General features: G+C 37.3%; 2 protein-coding genes across 3 annotated transcripts in view; both read right to left on the minus strand.

Moving 5' to 3' along the window:
• Window positions 1-6743, minus strand: part of LOC118438387 (connectin-like) — a 41013-nt gene extending 34270 nt beyond the window's left edge. Inside the window, exon 1 of the mRNA XM_035858535.1 lies at window positions 6461-6743. The gene's annotated coding sequence lies outside the window, so the exon portion shown is untranslated. The remainder of the gene's footprint in view (window positions 1-6460) is intronic.
• A 3796-nt stretch (window positions 6744-10539) lies between these two features.
• Window positions 10540-16784, minus strand: LOC110858120 (zinc finger CCCH domain-containing protein 14). 2 transcript variants are annotated; one of them, XM_022106791.2, is made up of 9 exons: window positions 16596-16784; window positions 16126-16328; window positions 14641-15123; window positions 13731-14558; window positions 12991-13335; window positions 12662-12772; window positions 12278-12578; window positions 12104-12207; window positions 10540-11891 (listed from the first exon to the last, which is right to left on the minus strand). In XM_022106791.2, exons 2-9 carry the CDS (start codon window positions 16199-16201, stop codon window positions 11410-11412), a joined length of 2730 nt encoding a protein of 909 aa, XP_021962483.1. In that variant the 5' UTR covers window positions 16202-16328; window positions 16596-16784; the 3' UTR covers window positions 10540-11409. The 2 variants fall into 2 exon arrangements, with proteins under 2 accessions (XP_021962483.1, XP_021962484.1); XM_022106792.2 differs by having other exon boundaries at window positions 16126-16360.
• Between the last annotated feature and the right edge of the window lie 260 nt (window positions 16785-17044).

The raw sequence follows: 17044 nt of genomic DNA on the forward strand, positions 1-17044 counted from the left end.
GCCAAATTTCTGTACCAAAAAATTATGAAAAATCCAATATGCATCCAGCTTTCGTCAATTACAGCAGAATACGACACATTGATTTCTACATCCTTTCCTTCCAAAAAGTGTTACACGATTAAAAAACCATTCAATCTCGGAAACATTACGTGACGAAAAAAAATCCGTCTGAATATTAATGTGTTTCGTATGCATTTACACATCCATCCATCCGGGCAAAGTTTACATGACTTGACGCCCCAAAAAAGTCTGGCTGTCTGTTTCCTCCTTCACTCCACCAAAACTGCATCTCCGGAAGGAAGGAAACGCACTCCAAGTCAAAAATACGACTCGAACGAAACCACTTTGAATGAGATGCGATGTGTACACTTTTCGTGATTCGGAGCGATTTCTGGGCATCATCCACACTGCTCACGAATTTAACCGGAACTAACGGCACGACCAGAACGAGATAAATGTTGTTATCGTCGTCTTCTTCTTCATGAATGGGAATTAAGCGAGGTTAGGATTTTATTTACCAAGCCAAAAACCAAGACCAGACCCAAAAAGCGACCCGGTTCCTATCCATCCGGTCATTAAATAAATACATTGTTTTTCGCAATGATTATGTGCGAGAGGATATGATTCAGATTCGATACTTCATTTCGCAATGGTGCAAAAAGTGTGCCAAAAAGTTGTGTAATAAAGGGGGCATGCATTTATATAAGTATGGAAAATCGCGAATTTACAGGTTTACTCACATACCAAGGAAATATATGTTCCATGGTTTAATATCTCCACCAAAGCATTAATGAATGACCCTTTTTCTCCGCAACCGGAATACATCACACCACAGCACCCGGTTTGCCTCCAGTAGGAGAGAAAATGGAGAAGAAATTGAAAAAATGAGGACACTGATAGCACCAGTGTATCCCATTATTCGCAATATCGATACGTACTTACTTGTCATGTGTACATCCGTGGGTTGCTTATCATCATTTTTATCCTGTGTTTCTTGTCGAAATTTAGGCATCTGTTTTTTCACAAGGTTCTATACTTTCTCCGGTCTCTTTTTTGGGGGGTTTTCTAACCTAAGGTTGTGACCGATCAGCTCTCATTTTAAAAACTGCGACATTACGACCGGTGTTTGCTTTCTGAGGGTTTGCTACATTTCTTTGCACTGCAAAGGAAAAAACGCAAGAAATGCGATGTGCAAAAAATGCACGAAAGTAGTTTCTTGCGCTTTGCATTTTTTGCAGGTCAAATAGCTGCAAGAATCCACTTTCTTTCCGTTACTTCTTCGGTTGCAACTAGTTACTTGCATCCGAAACACTGATTACGGCAGTGCCAAAATTATGGCAAAAATGAAGTTAATTAAGTAAGAAAAAACATCGTACTAAATTTACTAATTTAGAAACCCTGTCATTTCATAGACCGAGTCCGACCGAGAAACTAAAGTGTTCTTCGCACTGTTTTATGCCAAATGTTCAGTAGACTGAAAATCGCAAAAGTTGCCATCCCAAACCAACGTTGATCGTCCAGCGAAACTGGTCACCGAATGAGCAGCGGAGAAGTAGCGATATAAATAAATCAGTGGACAAATGCTCCTTCTTCAAACTTGAGTCGCTTCTAATGTGAATTAGAAGAGACGAACACAGAATAAAACGTAACCGAGTGAACAAAGTTGTCGTCGTAACATAAGTGACAAATGGGGCACGCAAAAGGGGATAAAAAGTGATGATAACAGTTGCAAAAAAGGGACAGATTAGGATCTTATTTTGTCCAAATATCGTCATCAGATTCAATTCAACCCATTTGTCATGATTTTTATGCAACAAAAGCACGTAGATTTTAAAACTGCTTATCAAAACATGGACAAATTTTACGATAACTTTTTGAACCAGATAGAGCAAACTCTTGGGAGAAGAAGATCACAAAAATTTATCCAGTTGGTCGAGTAGGTTTTAATCTTGAGGGGACACAAATGCACTAGAAAATGTAAACATTAAACTAACTAAACTATGGAATCTAAATTTACGAATCTATCTTTTCTTTGTATATACATAGGACGAGTAGTTTTACCCACAATACATAGTTGGAAATCAGTTGGATTTACCATATTTTTAAATCACCAAAAAAATTGTACATACATTCCAATATCCCAAGTTTATCATAAATTGGAGCAAATTTGTCTAAAATTACTGTAGAATCATTTTACTTGTGCTTTTAGTCCCTACAATTGATTATATCAATTACGTTTCAAAATCGGAGAAAAATTCATAAGTTTCAGAATAAAAGTTGATCAAAATGGAATTAAAAACCTAATAATTTTGACTTAAAATTTCTAAAAACTCGTAAAATTTAGAAAAGTTCGTATGCACAGCTATGAGTTATGTCACAAATGACTAAAAATTGCTGTCCAATCCACCATTTCTAGTCCGTTAAGTATTATTTGTAATTCATCCATTATAATTTTACTCCTTCTGCCCAACTTTGCTTAGAGTGCGCGTGGTCTTTGTGGGGATTGACGACACGATCCTCCTCTTGAGCATGACGTATCTATTATTCTAGTCTTTTTTAGTAATCTCTCTCTCCCATTTTTTAGATACTCGGCCCAAGTCTGTCATGGTCACCATCAATCCCACCGAGAGAGGAAGGAGACAAACTTTTCGTCACTATATTTACCAAACCAAACGAACCAAAAAGTGCACACATTTCATCTCGTGAAGAATCCTCGTAAAAAGGGAAACAAACTTCTTCTTTTATCTCCAAAGGAGCTGGGTGGACACAAATTACTCCTTTCTCCAACAAGGAGACATTAATCCAGGCGAAAGTATGTAATCGTCTCATACGTAACGTTAGGGGATGTGCGGAAATGGGGTCGTCGAGGTCACATGGACAGGTCAGGACATTATCAACTCGATGTAAAGACCTGGATTCGTAGTGTTATCGGTTTACGAAATGTGTCCAGGGAAAGATTTCTTGCTCAAAAATCAACCCAAAATTTTGGATTATTTTAAAAATGAAAGTATTCAACTCGGTAGTTCTTCCCTTTCAAAAGTTATACAAGGTTAAAGGTCAAAGCTTGATTGAGATGGTATGTGAAAAAAATGGGATTTGTGAGACTTTCACGTCGAATAACTTTAAATCGACAGAGCTGCCGAGTTAATTTCATTCTTAAAAAAATTCTAAATCTTTAAGCCGATTTTTAGTCAAAAATCTCGACGGACAAATTATGTAATACCACATTTTAAAAGCTTTTAAAAGCTTGTCTACTGCAATTTATGTGTTCGGAAGCATACTAAGGATTACCTGGAAGTCAGGTCAAAAGTGTTATAACACTTTTGACCTAACTTCTACACCTCAAAAAAGTAATCCCAGATACGTTTGACCCCTGACCTGAGGTCAAAACGTGTCACATTCAACGTGCACGGCCTCCTCTCTGGAGTAAGTATATTACATCTCATTACATGTCTTCTCTCTCTCTCGGTGGTGACCTTCTTTTTCATTTCATTTTCATTCCGCCTGCATGCATGGGACTGCAACTCATGAATACGTATTGGCTTACGCTTACGGTTTGGTTTGGAAATTGGAGCAAGTGCATTATGCAATAAGTCCTCGTAAAATCCTCTACTTTCTCGGCTCCAGAGTGCTCACTGGAGCCACCACCACCACCGCAGGCAGACTAATCAAACTCACAAACTAAAACTAAGCAATTCCATGAAAATAATTTAAATCCATGCAGGGTTTCATCCACCACAAATTAGAAGCCATTGAACATAATTATTTATAAATTTTCACCAGAAAATCAAAATTTTCAGAAATCTAACATATTTTCTAAGCTATTTAGGTATCCTCAAATTATTTTAGAATCATTGGGGCAATTCACGCAGCCTTTGGTAACTTTGCAAAATCCGTAAATTCCATAAACTTACAAAATTTTACAAATAAGGAAAATCAAGGCCGTCTTTTTATTTTGTAAAAGTTTGTAAAAATATTTTACAAACTTTGCCAATTTTAAAAAGTTACCAAAGGCTTTAGAATGAATTGCCTCATTATTTACAAAATCGTAAAAGCTCGAACTTACAAAATTATAAGTAAAATTTTTCCCAAAAAAGATTTTTTTTTAAAATCTGGCATATTTTTGGGCACGTACACAATTTGTTTTAAAAAATTTCGCAAAAGTATTTACAAAATCCTCCTTAAAAAAGTCAAAATTCTTACGAAATACACATTTTCTTCCGTATCCTCCCAAAAGTCATCTAATCGTAAGTACAATTTCTTATCAAAAAGCGCTTCCATATTTTATCCTCGATTACGTCCGTACTCGAGATGCTGCTGCCCCATACATACATAAATTACGAATCGTTCTATTACTTTTTGTAATGAAGTCTTTCTCTCTCTTTCTGTTGGCTCCATTTTACTAAATAAATATTTATTTATCACACGAACGAGGAGTCAGTCATTACAGTTAACAACGTACAAAACCACACCACCGGAAAATGGATGCATGGTCAATTACTTGCTTGTGCACACTTGGTCCATTGTTCCATTGAGGGCAGACTTGGATGCATACTTTAATCCTGCCGTATTCCACGGCACGCCAGCCGCCAATTTATAATAAACACAACTTTAATAACTCTCTCGTTGGTTTCGTTCGAGTTTAAAAACACGGGAGGAGAAAAAAGAACACCATGTTTCCCAACCCTCGCCTTGTTTACGCCTTTAATCATGTAAAGTTTGAAGGAACACGAACACGAGGAAAGAGGAATTTAAAGTGAGACTTATTAAACCATCAGGCTTAATGAGAAATGGAGGGACGACACAGGTTGATGGAGCAATTTTTTAAAGGGTCGTCCATCAAGCTTTAGATGCATTTCCGAGTAGAAGTCATGGTGTTGGATTCTGCAGAAATCGACAAAAGCTGGATGCACATTGTATTTTTCTCAATTTTTGATACATAATCCTGCATAAAATTTCTGTGGCTTTTATTCTGCAGAATTGTAAATATGTGCATAATTCTGTGTATTGTTTTCTGCATAAATCGGTGCGCATAAAGTTTCTCTGCAGAAAATTGTGCCAAATTTCTTCACATTTCTACATGAAAACCATTCAATTTTTTACTCGGGATCTGGTAGTAGAAAAATCATGATTTTTTCCCTCATGGATGGACCATCAGGTTAACAAAATCATGAACCTTTCTAACCGAGCTGATTGATTGATATGATCGCCACGCCACAGCAGCCGGTACTTCACTTCCGTACAAAAGGGTCCAAAAATATCGACAGCTTGTCCTTAATTGATACTCGTAAAAAAATATGATCTTATCAGTTTATCGAAGATCTAAATTTTTCAATTTTTCATTTCTTTAAGTTTGTTATCATTTTATTTTACTCTGAAAGGTTTTTGTATTTCATTGTTTTATTCGAAATAACTAAATTATCAAACAATTTTGGTATCAAGGTGAAGGAAAGTGCACTAATTGTGCCCACCTCGTGATCCTGATGACTAAATCGATTACGTATATAGTTACGAACCCATGCGTAAAGAATGGTATGAATTTTTGGTCGATTTTTACCCATGGCACCCTTTACGTCTTATTTATACGTGTTTAATTCCTCTCGTCCTCACACTCACTCACTCTCCTAGAAAATCGGGGGAAGTGGAAAAATTGTTGAAATCGTGGCAATAATATCCATTTCCCCTTTTAATCCATCCCATTATTACGGATGTGTACATAATTGGAGTGCAGCTGGATAAGTGAGCAACTACGTAATAACGATACCAATAAGGAAGGTAACATTTAGATGAATCTACTCTACTCACTACCCGGCCAACAAATTACACCGGTAAACATAATGCCGAATTACTCAGTTTTCTGACTAATTCAACTCTTTTGAGTGGGAGGATGATAAAGGTAATAAAGTTCTCGTTCGGAGGCCATGCGAAATATATGTGGCTCATTTTCAGCTAAGTTTTACTCCTCAAAAATTCCGCCTCACTTTTCCGAACACAAAATTAGGCTAGGATTCATACCAAAAATTATAATCCATCCTAAAATTGGATTTCATAGATATGAACAACACTCCGAAAAAACCGGCATGGCTGATTTTTCCCATCAAAAATTCCTCATCACTTCTCCAGACACAAAATTAGGCCACGAATCGTATTAGATTTCACAAGTATGTATAAACAACACCCCGAAAAGACCGGTACGGCTGATTTTCTGTTAATTTTTCCTCCTCAAAAATCATATTTTTTTGCAAAATCAGGCCGACTCAATGAACCCATCCATCACCAGAGCAAGCTTCATGGAAATTTCACCCCACAAATAATATAAACAATACGAATGTACGTATAACCACGGGCTCATCAAGATGATAAAGTCGTCACTATTATTCATATCCATCCGTGCGCTCCATATCTGCCACTTCAACAAAGGAGTCGTACCGAAGAAAAAAGTGAAAGTCGTTTGTCTCACCTGGAAGAAGAATTGCCGGAAGGAGATTGGATTCGTCGACGCCTTTCTTCTTCTTCTTCACAAGAAATATTTCCACAATTTATCAGTTCTCCACACGCACAAAAGTCCACAAACGAAACAATATATCGGAATGGCTGAGAGGAATTTTATTATTTGCTTAAATTTACACCTTTTTTAAGATTCCTAACGAGATGAGATGACTTCTTGTTTTAAAATTTGTGGGGAAATTGAGACGGACTTTTCAGCGAGAGAGAGAGAGAAACCTTCTTCCCATCCGCGTGGCACTGTATCGACTGGATGCACATCTCGCCTCCCTTTTACTTATGTACTTGCACTCACGTTTACGAGAGCATGAGAAGAAGTGAAGTGATCTCTCAGATTTCCATGTTGAGCAGCATAACATAACCAAGTGAAGTAGTAAAGTAAGTAATGAGGTGAACCGAATTTGTCTCATTTTGCCTCCTTTTTGGTGCACTACATATTTCTCCATCCTACATGCTGCGCTGGGTACGTGAAATGCAGCCTGCCTCCCGTGTAAAAACTTACGAGATTACAAAATTGCTAAAAATGTATATACGTACAATTCACGTAATCCTTTGGTAACTTTGTAAAAACCGTGAGTTACAAAATTGTATTCATATTTCGAAGGAAAATTTGCTTCCAAATTTTTGTAAGTTTACTCCGTTACGGGTATCTTTTTATTTTGTAAAAGTTTGTAAAATCATTTACAAAGCGCATGGATTTTACGAGTTACCAATGTAATTGCACACATTTAGTTCTAACTAAATGCGAAAGTTAAACTGTGTGCATAATTTGTTCACAAAACTACTCAATTTTGTGGCTTGAAAGATGTTACAATTTTTGTAAGTTTGAAACGTTATTTACTTTAAAGACAAATAAATAAAGTGTGTAAGTCTAATGCGTAAGCCAACAATTTAACGCAATCTGACATACGAATTTGACCAGACAATGAAAAAGTGCCATTGCCACTGCCACTGCCAATCCCAACCCATCCACCTCCCTCTGTCTACGCATGTAATTAATTGCACTTCTTAAAACCTCTCCCACTACATGATTCTCAACTCGGAATTTTTTTCCATACAATAAAAACACAACCCAATCTCAAATTTTCGAAAAAATTGAGGAGTCCACGAAACGAAATGAAACACAGACACGGGTTAAATTCCATTCGTACAATTTATGCTAGAAATTTACTTATGTAAATGTTGCTGAATTGCAAATATGTTACAGAAAAGGGGACGATTGTGAGGAAGTGTAGGAGTTTAATTAATTAATTTAACTAACTGCTCGCGTAATTGTTTTCTTAACAAGGAGAAGAGTTTTCCCTGCCGTAATTTCACCAGAGGTGCATAAATAACGAACGAGTGTAGTCATTTTTTCACTCGTGATGATCCCATATTTCATGACATATGAGGTAGTAATGTTGGTGAGGTGATCAGTTAAAGGGCCGTGCGAAGGGGATGTCGTCTCTTTCGAGGTACCAGTCGCTGGTCAAAATTAAGGCAGTCAAATATATCTCCTGTGAAAATCCACGAGCCAAAAAATTGCAAATCTGCATATTCACGAGATATACACAACTCGGTCGCAAATTTCTACATAATTCTTCATCCCACAGACAATTTTCTTGCACATTTTCAGCAAAGTTTAGGCTAGAAAATTGTCCAGGATTATACAGTTTTATTGTTTCGCATGCCAAAAAATGTGCGAATTTTCATTGAATCCTTTATGCAGGTCCACCCAAAAGAATAAAAGTATTTAGGATGACGGTATTGATGATGTGATTTGATCGGTATACGCAGAAGTAAGTAAGTAGATATGACTAATAAAAAGTTGTATGACTTGTCCGAGTGAGCCATCTCGACGTGTGGGTGGTGGTTGGTTTAGTTAGTGAGACTTGTAAATAAATAACTTTTGAAAAGTGCATCTTTCGTGGACCAACTACTTGAAAACGTTGTCCTCTCAAAAGCCAAAATAAATATGTCCGTGGGCGAGATTAGAAGTGAAACAGGGACAATTCTTCCGGGGGAACAATTAATGCATAAACCCAAAGTCTCAAATTTATTAGTTGTTTTGGGAAACTTGGTTTTTAACTTCTGCATTAATTTACAAGTGAATTGCGTACATATGTTGCTGGGCGAATGTAAAATTGTATTCTTACGTCTCATTAAGGAGTGTTAAACACTTAAATTAATTTACTAATTTGCGAACACGCCACTTAAGAGGACGTATTAGTTTACAGCGTTCAACGGAAATGAACAAAATTACCGTGCTAATTTTCCTCAAGTTTACAAAGTGCATGCAAACTACATACTTCGTATGTAAAACTGACAAGATTTCCCGAGAATATGTAATACGCAAGGACTACACAAATTGATAGAAAATTCGAATTCTTTACGAACCACGGTCCAAACATGGACGGTCCTTTTTTTGCACGAGGCCCCTTTTTCTAACTTTATGTAAGCGTGTACCTTTTTTATCTTTACACCACAGCGACCACCACATTTTACGACTTTTCCGAAGAAATGCCATTACATTGTGTTTGCGGAAATGAATAATTTTGCACAAACAAAAAGGTGATACTTGTCTCCAAAGTGTATGTGATATTGCTCATAACGTAACGGTAGTAAAAACTAAAGTTAACTGGACTCCATCCACCAATCTCATGGCATTCACCAAGTGGGGTCGGAAACATTAAATTGAATGAGTCTAAAAAACTTGATAATTTTTAGCCTGGCAAACTTACGCTTAATTCCTCACTAACTACAAATAAAATAAAATTTGCAAAATAAAATATTCATTGCGTTCAAATTTTGAGAATTAGTTCCGTTTTTCGTCCACATTTTCATAAAAGTCTTGCATCTAACTCGATTTTCTTTCTTTTCTTCTTCCCGTCTGTAAAAATTTGAGCTAAAAAACCTAAAAAAGCAATAAATTAAATAAATGTGTTTTCTTTCTTGACATTTCTCAACAAAGTTTTTTTTCGCAGTTACAAAACTGTGAACTGATCGACACCGCGTCGTCGTTAACTTGGTCCTTTGTGTGTCTCAAACTTGCGAAAAAAACTGACCTGTAAAATTCCCCTGCAAAACTATATTAAATAAATCCACGGGGGGCTCTACGTAGAAAAAGTAACCGGAAAAGCAACCCTTCTTGAGACCAAAATCCGGACTGCATCCGTTCTGCACAACCCCGAACAAGACGTCAAGACGAATAGCTTTGTTTCCGACCTGTGTCAACTTTACCATCAATTTGGCTTACCACGAGAAACCACTCAGTTTTATTAGGCATACATGGACAATTGACAAACATATAAGACGACCAGCACAGCACTTTTCGCGATGATGTCCACCCGCATCAGATGGATTACTTGGGTCTCCTTTTATTATGATTTTATTCGACAATAAAACAGATGCGGGTCCATTTTCCTCCAGGAAAAATGGCAGTGTTCCGGGTGCAAGTATTCAAGAAATAACTGCAAGAAAGTGGTTTCTTGCAGCTAAATATTTTGACCGGCAAGAAATGCAAGGTGCAAAAAACTACGCCCCGCCGCGCATACTTCATCGCGCGCGCGGTGGCTGGATAGCGCATATTTCTTGCACTTTTTTGCAGTTTCTTATATTTCAGAAATGTCGCAAACCCGCAAGAAACGAAACACTGAAAAATGTGGGTCAGGTTTCATGTAAATAAGATGATGCCACGTGCATGCATGACTTCATTCGCGAATCTTGTGCAAAAACCGAGTGCAAATCCTAAACCGTTTCGTCCACAGAAAACAAATCACCTTCTTATCTTTCTTGGGAATGGAATTGGACTACAAATATTTTTGCAGACTCGACATATCAATAATTCATGTCTTGTTCAATAATGTCCAAATTATGCAAAATATCTTTGATCGACAAGGAAGAAAATATTCTCATCGATTAATTTTTAAGAAATCTGCAAATGGAAATTTATAATTATAACCGTCGTAATTATTATTTATTGACGTTAATAATATGTATCAGTGGGTTCGACGTGTGCATGCAAAATCCTTGAATATTTTTTGACAACTGGTTATATCACTTTTCATACTTCTTTTATTATTTCAATACCAAATTTCCATTCGTTCGTAACAATTAACAATAAATAAATATTAATCAGTTTGACCGATTATCGGAATACAAGCCTCGCCTTCATCCAATTAAGGATACCAACAATAACATATTTTTGAAACATTATTAGAGATAAATAAGAGGTATCCTAATTATTATTTTTGAGTTTTCTGCTATGCCAAGACGATTACAAAAATCACAACAGACTAATTTTTGGAAGATAATAATAAGATAAGCAAGCAATTAACTTACTTATCTAGTAAAACCATACAAAAACATAGTTAAATTCTGATCGAATTTTTAAAGCTGACTTGCAGGCCCAATTATTTGAAGTTACATTACATTATTATATTCATTTTTTAACCGATTATTACAGAAAATCTATACTAAGGAAAAATGGCAAGATTTCATAAATTGAGATAATGATAGGAAAATGGAAGAAGGACAGACTTTAAGCATAATACGAAAATAAATTAAGATTATCTCTTCTCTCTCTCCGAGTTTGCCATTATAATATTGAGCAGAAAAAAGAATTGATTTTTTATATAAAAATTCATTCCATACTGGATGAATAAAAGATTTTTAAGTATTTAGTACAAAATGTGAATTAATTAATTAATTACGGGCCGTATGCAAATACTTGGGGAGTAACAAAATTCTGGATTTTTTACTCACTCACTCATCTACTAAACCTTCTACGCAAAATCCCTACTTTCTGCCATTTATATTGATTACTTAACTAATTATCTGTATTATATAAGATTACGAAGATAAATTTGTGATGGTAGTACTATTGGATTATATATTAACATAATTTGTCGTTAATGTTCCTTCCGCTTACTTCTTGACCCACTTGAGTTGACTCCCTTTAGGGATGAGGGGGACGCCTTTTGCTTTGAGTTTCTGCATGCCAAGGTGAACTCCAGGGTGATAGTTTTCACAGCGAGCGTCCGTACATCCCATTCCGAATCGACAGGGGCTTGGGTGATGGAACTTGCAGTTCATTGAGGTACATTTTGGGTACCACTTGCACACGATTTTTCCCCCTCCTTGCGGCGATTTTTGAGGAGCAATTGAAAGCTCGTGTTTGTAAATGCAGTCTTTTTTAGTGCACGGGTCAAACTTGCATTTCGGATGTTCATAAATGCACTTGTCTTTGAATTGACAGCTAGGCCAGAATTTGCACTTTAGGGTAGACCCGTTATTATTGTTGTTGTTCGTAATAGATGGGGCCATGGGGGAAGGCTTAGATCGGCTCATGAGGGTCCGCAAGTCGGGCAAACTGGTCTTGAGAGTTGTGACCGGGTTCGAGGGAATAACTAGAATTTTAGGAAAAAATTGAATTATGAATTAGTTTAATTTTCTGAAAATTAAATTAAATTCCAAAAATATTCCCTGTTGTCCAGTATCAACAAAAGGTTCATTTTAGTTTGCAAATCATGTACGCATTCTCATATTGCGTCATGACCAATAAACTTTTGCACAAATTTCAGGGCATACTTTTATTTTGTAATAATGAGATAACTCATACCCTTGTTGATCGTGATAGAAACAGTATGTTCCTGTGAGCTCATGGTACTAGCCTGTGAGAGGTCTTGGGTTGATTGAGTTGACGATTCACCAGCATTTTCCTCGCTAAAAAGTAAAGTAAATTGTCATCATTTTCATCACAAATTAAATATTCAATCCTTATCCAAATACTTACTCTTCCTCTTCAACAATCTCCTCATACTCCTCTTCGTACTCTTCCTCCACCACTTGGGTTCCGTTAGGCACTTCAGGTAACTTGTCCTCTTCCGACATTACGAGTTGCAGTTCTGAGTCAGATCCGCCCAAGTAAACCGACTCCTTCTCCATCTTCCTCTGCTCATTCTTCTTCTTTGCATCCAAATTGACCATGGTAACAGTTTGAGCGGTCGGGGATCCATTACCCATTTCCGAACTCTCGTCGCTTGAGTCTTCTGAGTTATTGACCTGGATCGAGATTCGTTTCAAGTCATTGGCAGCTGGAGAAGAAATAAAGAATCTTATAAACCCATCAAGAAATTAATTAATTAATTAAGCAATTACTAGTTATCACATCACATACCAAGGAGCACATTTCTTTGGTGAGTAGCATTCGTATCGTCAGATACGTTAACTAGTATCTTATAATCACAGCCAGGACTGTAAGTCTCAATGTCGTACGGGTCATTTGAACCTAAAACAAAAATGGAAATTATTAAAATTTAGAATATGGTCATATTTTTCACCAATTTTGTAGGCACCCATGTAAATTTTGTTTGTAAACAAGTGTACCAAAAAATGGGACACAATTAACACAGATGGATCTAATAACGGATGTCTCCAATATATTTTCTCAAATTTTGATCGAATTAGTGTCAATCGGTTAAAAATTGTAATTTCTATGAAACTTACTCTGATTAAAATTTTGAATGACCCCCAATCGATCCTTGACTGACCGTCGAGGCTGCTCCTGCTTTACACCCAGCCGGTCTTTCACAGAGATTCGTGGAGGGGGCGACTCTTCCATCGTCATTTCATTCGTGTTCTTGTAGTAGTTCTTGGTCCTTGATGGGGAGCTGTTGGCGAATCGGCTCAGCTTTGGACTGACTTCGACCTGTTTCGGACTTGCACTGTTGGGTCGCTTGCGATGAGGATGGCTTTCCTCTTGGTCGCGAACTTGCTTGCGTTTATCGGAGGATGGCGTCCGTGGGGTTGGACTTTTCTGTTCAGTTTTGATGATTGACTGTTGGGCGTCCGCTACAAAAATGGAAATAAATTTCAAAATTTACCTTTTATTCATTTTGTAAATTTGTTTGTACAAGAAATAAATGAGGCAATTCACGCAGGCCTTGATAACATTGGAAAATCCGTAGATTTTGTTACCATATTTCTAAGGAAAATTAGCTTAATTTTTTTGTAAACTTCCTCAGATTATGAGCTTCTGTTTATTTTGTAAAAGTTTTCAAAATACTTTACAAAACGCACGGATTTTAAAAGTTACCAATAACTGCATGAATTGTCTCAATATATGCAAATAAATTTCGCATTTTTACACAAATCTTGTTCATTAAAATTGTTTCCACACACATTTTTATAGTTTAGCAACAAATTTGTGTATATTTACATATGGTTAACAAATGATTTCCACTCACCAACTGCCCTGAGCAACATTTTTCCACTCAAACGAAGATCCCTCTTGGGTCGATTGGTCACCTTTACAACCGAACTGAGCGAGTTTCTAGCCGGAGAATCTTCCTCTGGCGAAGACGACCGGCGTATCACAGATCCAATCCTTGACGTCATTGTCCTAATCGGGGAACGCGACCGGGTTTTCGATCTCTTTTCTGGCGATCGCCTCGTCGAACGTCCAATCCGGCTGAATACAGAACCCGTGGACGAGTCGCCCTTCTTATCCCCGCCAAACCCAGATCCAGACCTTTCCGGACTCCTCACTTTGCGTCGCGGTGACCGAAGAATTTTGACGACCGGGCTTCGTTCAGATCGGCTGCTAGTTCGACTTCTGTATGATTCGCGTCTACTAGACGAGTTGTCCGGTCTTGATGAACGACTACGACTCAACAACTCCCTATCCTTGTCTCCCGACCGTGTCGATGTAGTTCGAGCAAGAACTCGCGGCGAGTTCGACGAGTCTCTGTCCTCCTTGACACGACCCAGCAAAATAGACTTGATTAAAGTTCGTTGATGAACAATTTTCGGAGGGGACTTATCAATGCTGTTTTTCCTCTGCTTTCTCTCCTCCTGCGACTGGAGAGCGATTCGTCGAAGCTCGTCGACATTTTCGCAAGAATCAAACTCGTTCTCTTCTGTGTCCAAGATTAGCGTGTCGTTATGAAGGTCGTCCATCGGGGGAGTGGAAACTTGTACTTTCTCCTTCTCTAAAGGTTTGCTTACTGTTGCGGTCTTATCAGTAGTCTTATTAGTCTTATTCGCTACGGGAGCTGCTGGAACCTTGACAGGGTCTATAAAAAATAACAATTTCGTAAATACGTGAACAAATGATATCAATTATGATAAGTTAGAAAATTTTACTATAAATCGTACCATTTCGTTTCAAAGAAAGTTTTTTCTTTGTCTCAGAAGTTTCTTTAATTGGTTTCTCTTCCACTTTAGCCACGACAACTGAGGTAGAACTACGATTTCGGCTCCTTTTCTCCTCCCCTGACTTTCCTTCCTTTACATTTTCTGTATTATTCACAACTATTGGTTGCTCTACGACTGGTGGTTCTGGTTCTGGTTCCTCAATTGAAGTTTCTGCAAGGATGGAAAGTTCGTCTTGTTCTCCTCCTTCCTGAAGGTTTTCTTCACCTTCACCATCATCACCGTCAATGTTGATCTCATCGTTTCCTCCCGCACTCCCTCCGGGCGTATCGGCGGTGACCTGCTCCAACTTTTTTAGCACGTTGGTCATCCAGTTGACAAACTTTTTAGTATTATCTCCCAAGAAAAGTTCTAAGTCGGCTTCCAAATCTTGCTGGGAGCGACGATTCGCAATTAAAATCATGATATAATCTGGCAATTCGTCATCTAAAAAATAATTTACACTACTATTTAATACCTTCACTCTTTATAATAATTAATAATAATAATTATTATTATTAATAATAATTATTATAATTATTAAGTAGCGTCAGCTACTTATTGTGATCGTTTTGTCCGTCCGTCAGCAGGATATCTCAAGAACGAGTCAAGATAATCAAACGCGGTTTTCGCCATTGTGCTTCTAATTTTTAGTTCTCGACCGAGTTCGAAAGTGGGGTCAATCAGACCACACCCCACCGCGCCAGGGGGTGTGGTCCAAATTAAATTTAACTGTAATTTTCATATGGGGTGTCATTTTAAAGGAAATTTCACCACGAATTCAATGGTGTCAAACTGTTTGACCTCATGACCTTGAGGACGAGGTCAAAGGTCAAAAATACATAATTGTCATATGCGATGTCATTTCGAAGGAAATTTGGCGGCGATTTCTAGGACGCTAATATTTTTGACGTCATGACCTTGAGGTCAAGGGTCACAAATAAAAAATTGTCGAATACGGTGACACTTTATAGGAAATTTCGATCATTCTGACGCTACTTTTTTATATCGGTTTGTAAGAGTTTATTATATTATATAATTATATATTATATTATATAATTATATATTATATTATTATTATTAATAATAATTAATAAGTGCTTAATTACATGTTTTGAGAAAGTACAATTTTCACTCAAACCTGATTTTTGATCAAAATTTTTTCCTAAGTCACTGTCGATTCAATTCCTCTAAAAATATTTACTCGTAAAACATATTTTAGAAATAATGAATTGATCCGAGGGTCGAAAGAATTTCGAAAAAAAAAAAAATCACATTTGAGCAAAAATTTTACTTGCAAATTTTAAGGACGCAATTTTAATTTTCAAATAAATTAAATATTTGAAGAGGAATTGGATCGAGGAAGGTTTGAACACATCACATTTTCCTCGTAAATTTTGAAGACACAATTTTCAACAAGTATAAAAAATACAGATAATCTCAACTTACCGACATGACTCCCCATCTCGATCAACTTCGCCTTGATAGCCTCCCTTATCTTCTTGCTCACTTCGATCTCCATCATTTCAAAAACGATTTCTATAACTTTTTCAATAAATTTTTACAAGACTATGACCCGCAGAAGTCCACCTCGCACGACAGTTCACCTCCGAATGTCTCCAGCTCCTCTCCTCCTCGCCCTCGAGAATGAACTTGAATGAAAAAACGAAGTCAAGTCAATGACCTATCAGAAGTGTAGGAAGTATAAAAGGTCAAAGTAAATCACTCCAATAACTAACTTAACTACTACAGGGGGAAGGGGGGGCATTATTACTCAAGGGGAGACTAACTAACAAACGAATTAACTATTAACTATGATGAAAATTAAGTAGGAAGCAAGCAAAGCAAAGGAGCAAAGGAGCAACGGAGCAAAGGAGAACTTTCCGCTGGAAAAGTTCTCAAAAAGGGTGAAAACTTACCGAAAAGAGGTGAAACCCTTGACAGTAATGGCAATTCAGAGGTTGGGTGATACTTTGGTGGGTGGGTGTGACACTCTGGCGACAATTAGACCATGACGATTATCCGTGTCGACGGAGGCGACGAAGGCAACGAGTTGACGAGGCGAAGGAGCGAAGAGAAGTGAAAACTTGAGGATCAGAAAATGTGAAAAATCGCCTCTCTCTCAACTCAACCAATGTGAGAAAGTGAGACGGGCAGGATTTAGTCGCTTGTGTACGTCTGGCCTCATGCTTTTTGATGAAATTCATGCATGTGAATTCATGTTGAAAAAATTTGAGGACTTGAAAGTCATGAAACATTTCTGGACTCTAATTCAATATAGTTTTTGCGTCATAATATAAAAATGCAGGAAAATTAACTATTTTATAAACTGTATCCGATGAAATGAAATGCATATGAGTTTATCGAC

Source organism: Folsomia candida, unplaced genomic scaffold, assembly GCF_002217175.1.
Source record: "Folsomia candida strain VU population unplaced genomic scaffold, ASM221717v1 Fcan01_Sc020, whole genome shotgun sequence".
NCBI classification, from domain to species: Eukaryota; Metazoa; Arthropoda; class Collembola; order Entomobryomorpha; family Isotomidae; genus Folsomia; species Folsomia candida.

Bases quoted from the DNA above. Each gene is read 5' to 3' on its own strand.
- LOC110858120 (XM_022106791.2), bottom strand. From the start codon at position 16,201: ATGATGGAGATCGAAGTGAGCAAGAAGATAAGGGAGGCTATCAAGGCG. The intron at 13,336-13,730 runs GTGAGTGGAAAT...CCATTTTTGTAG, and splicing joins AATGTTGCTCAGGGCAGTTG to CGGACGCCCAACAGTCAATC. The intron at 12,579-12,661 runs GTATGTGATGTG...TTTCTTCTCCAG, and splicing joins CCAAAGAAATGTGCTCCTTG to CTGCCAATGACTTGAAACGA.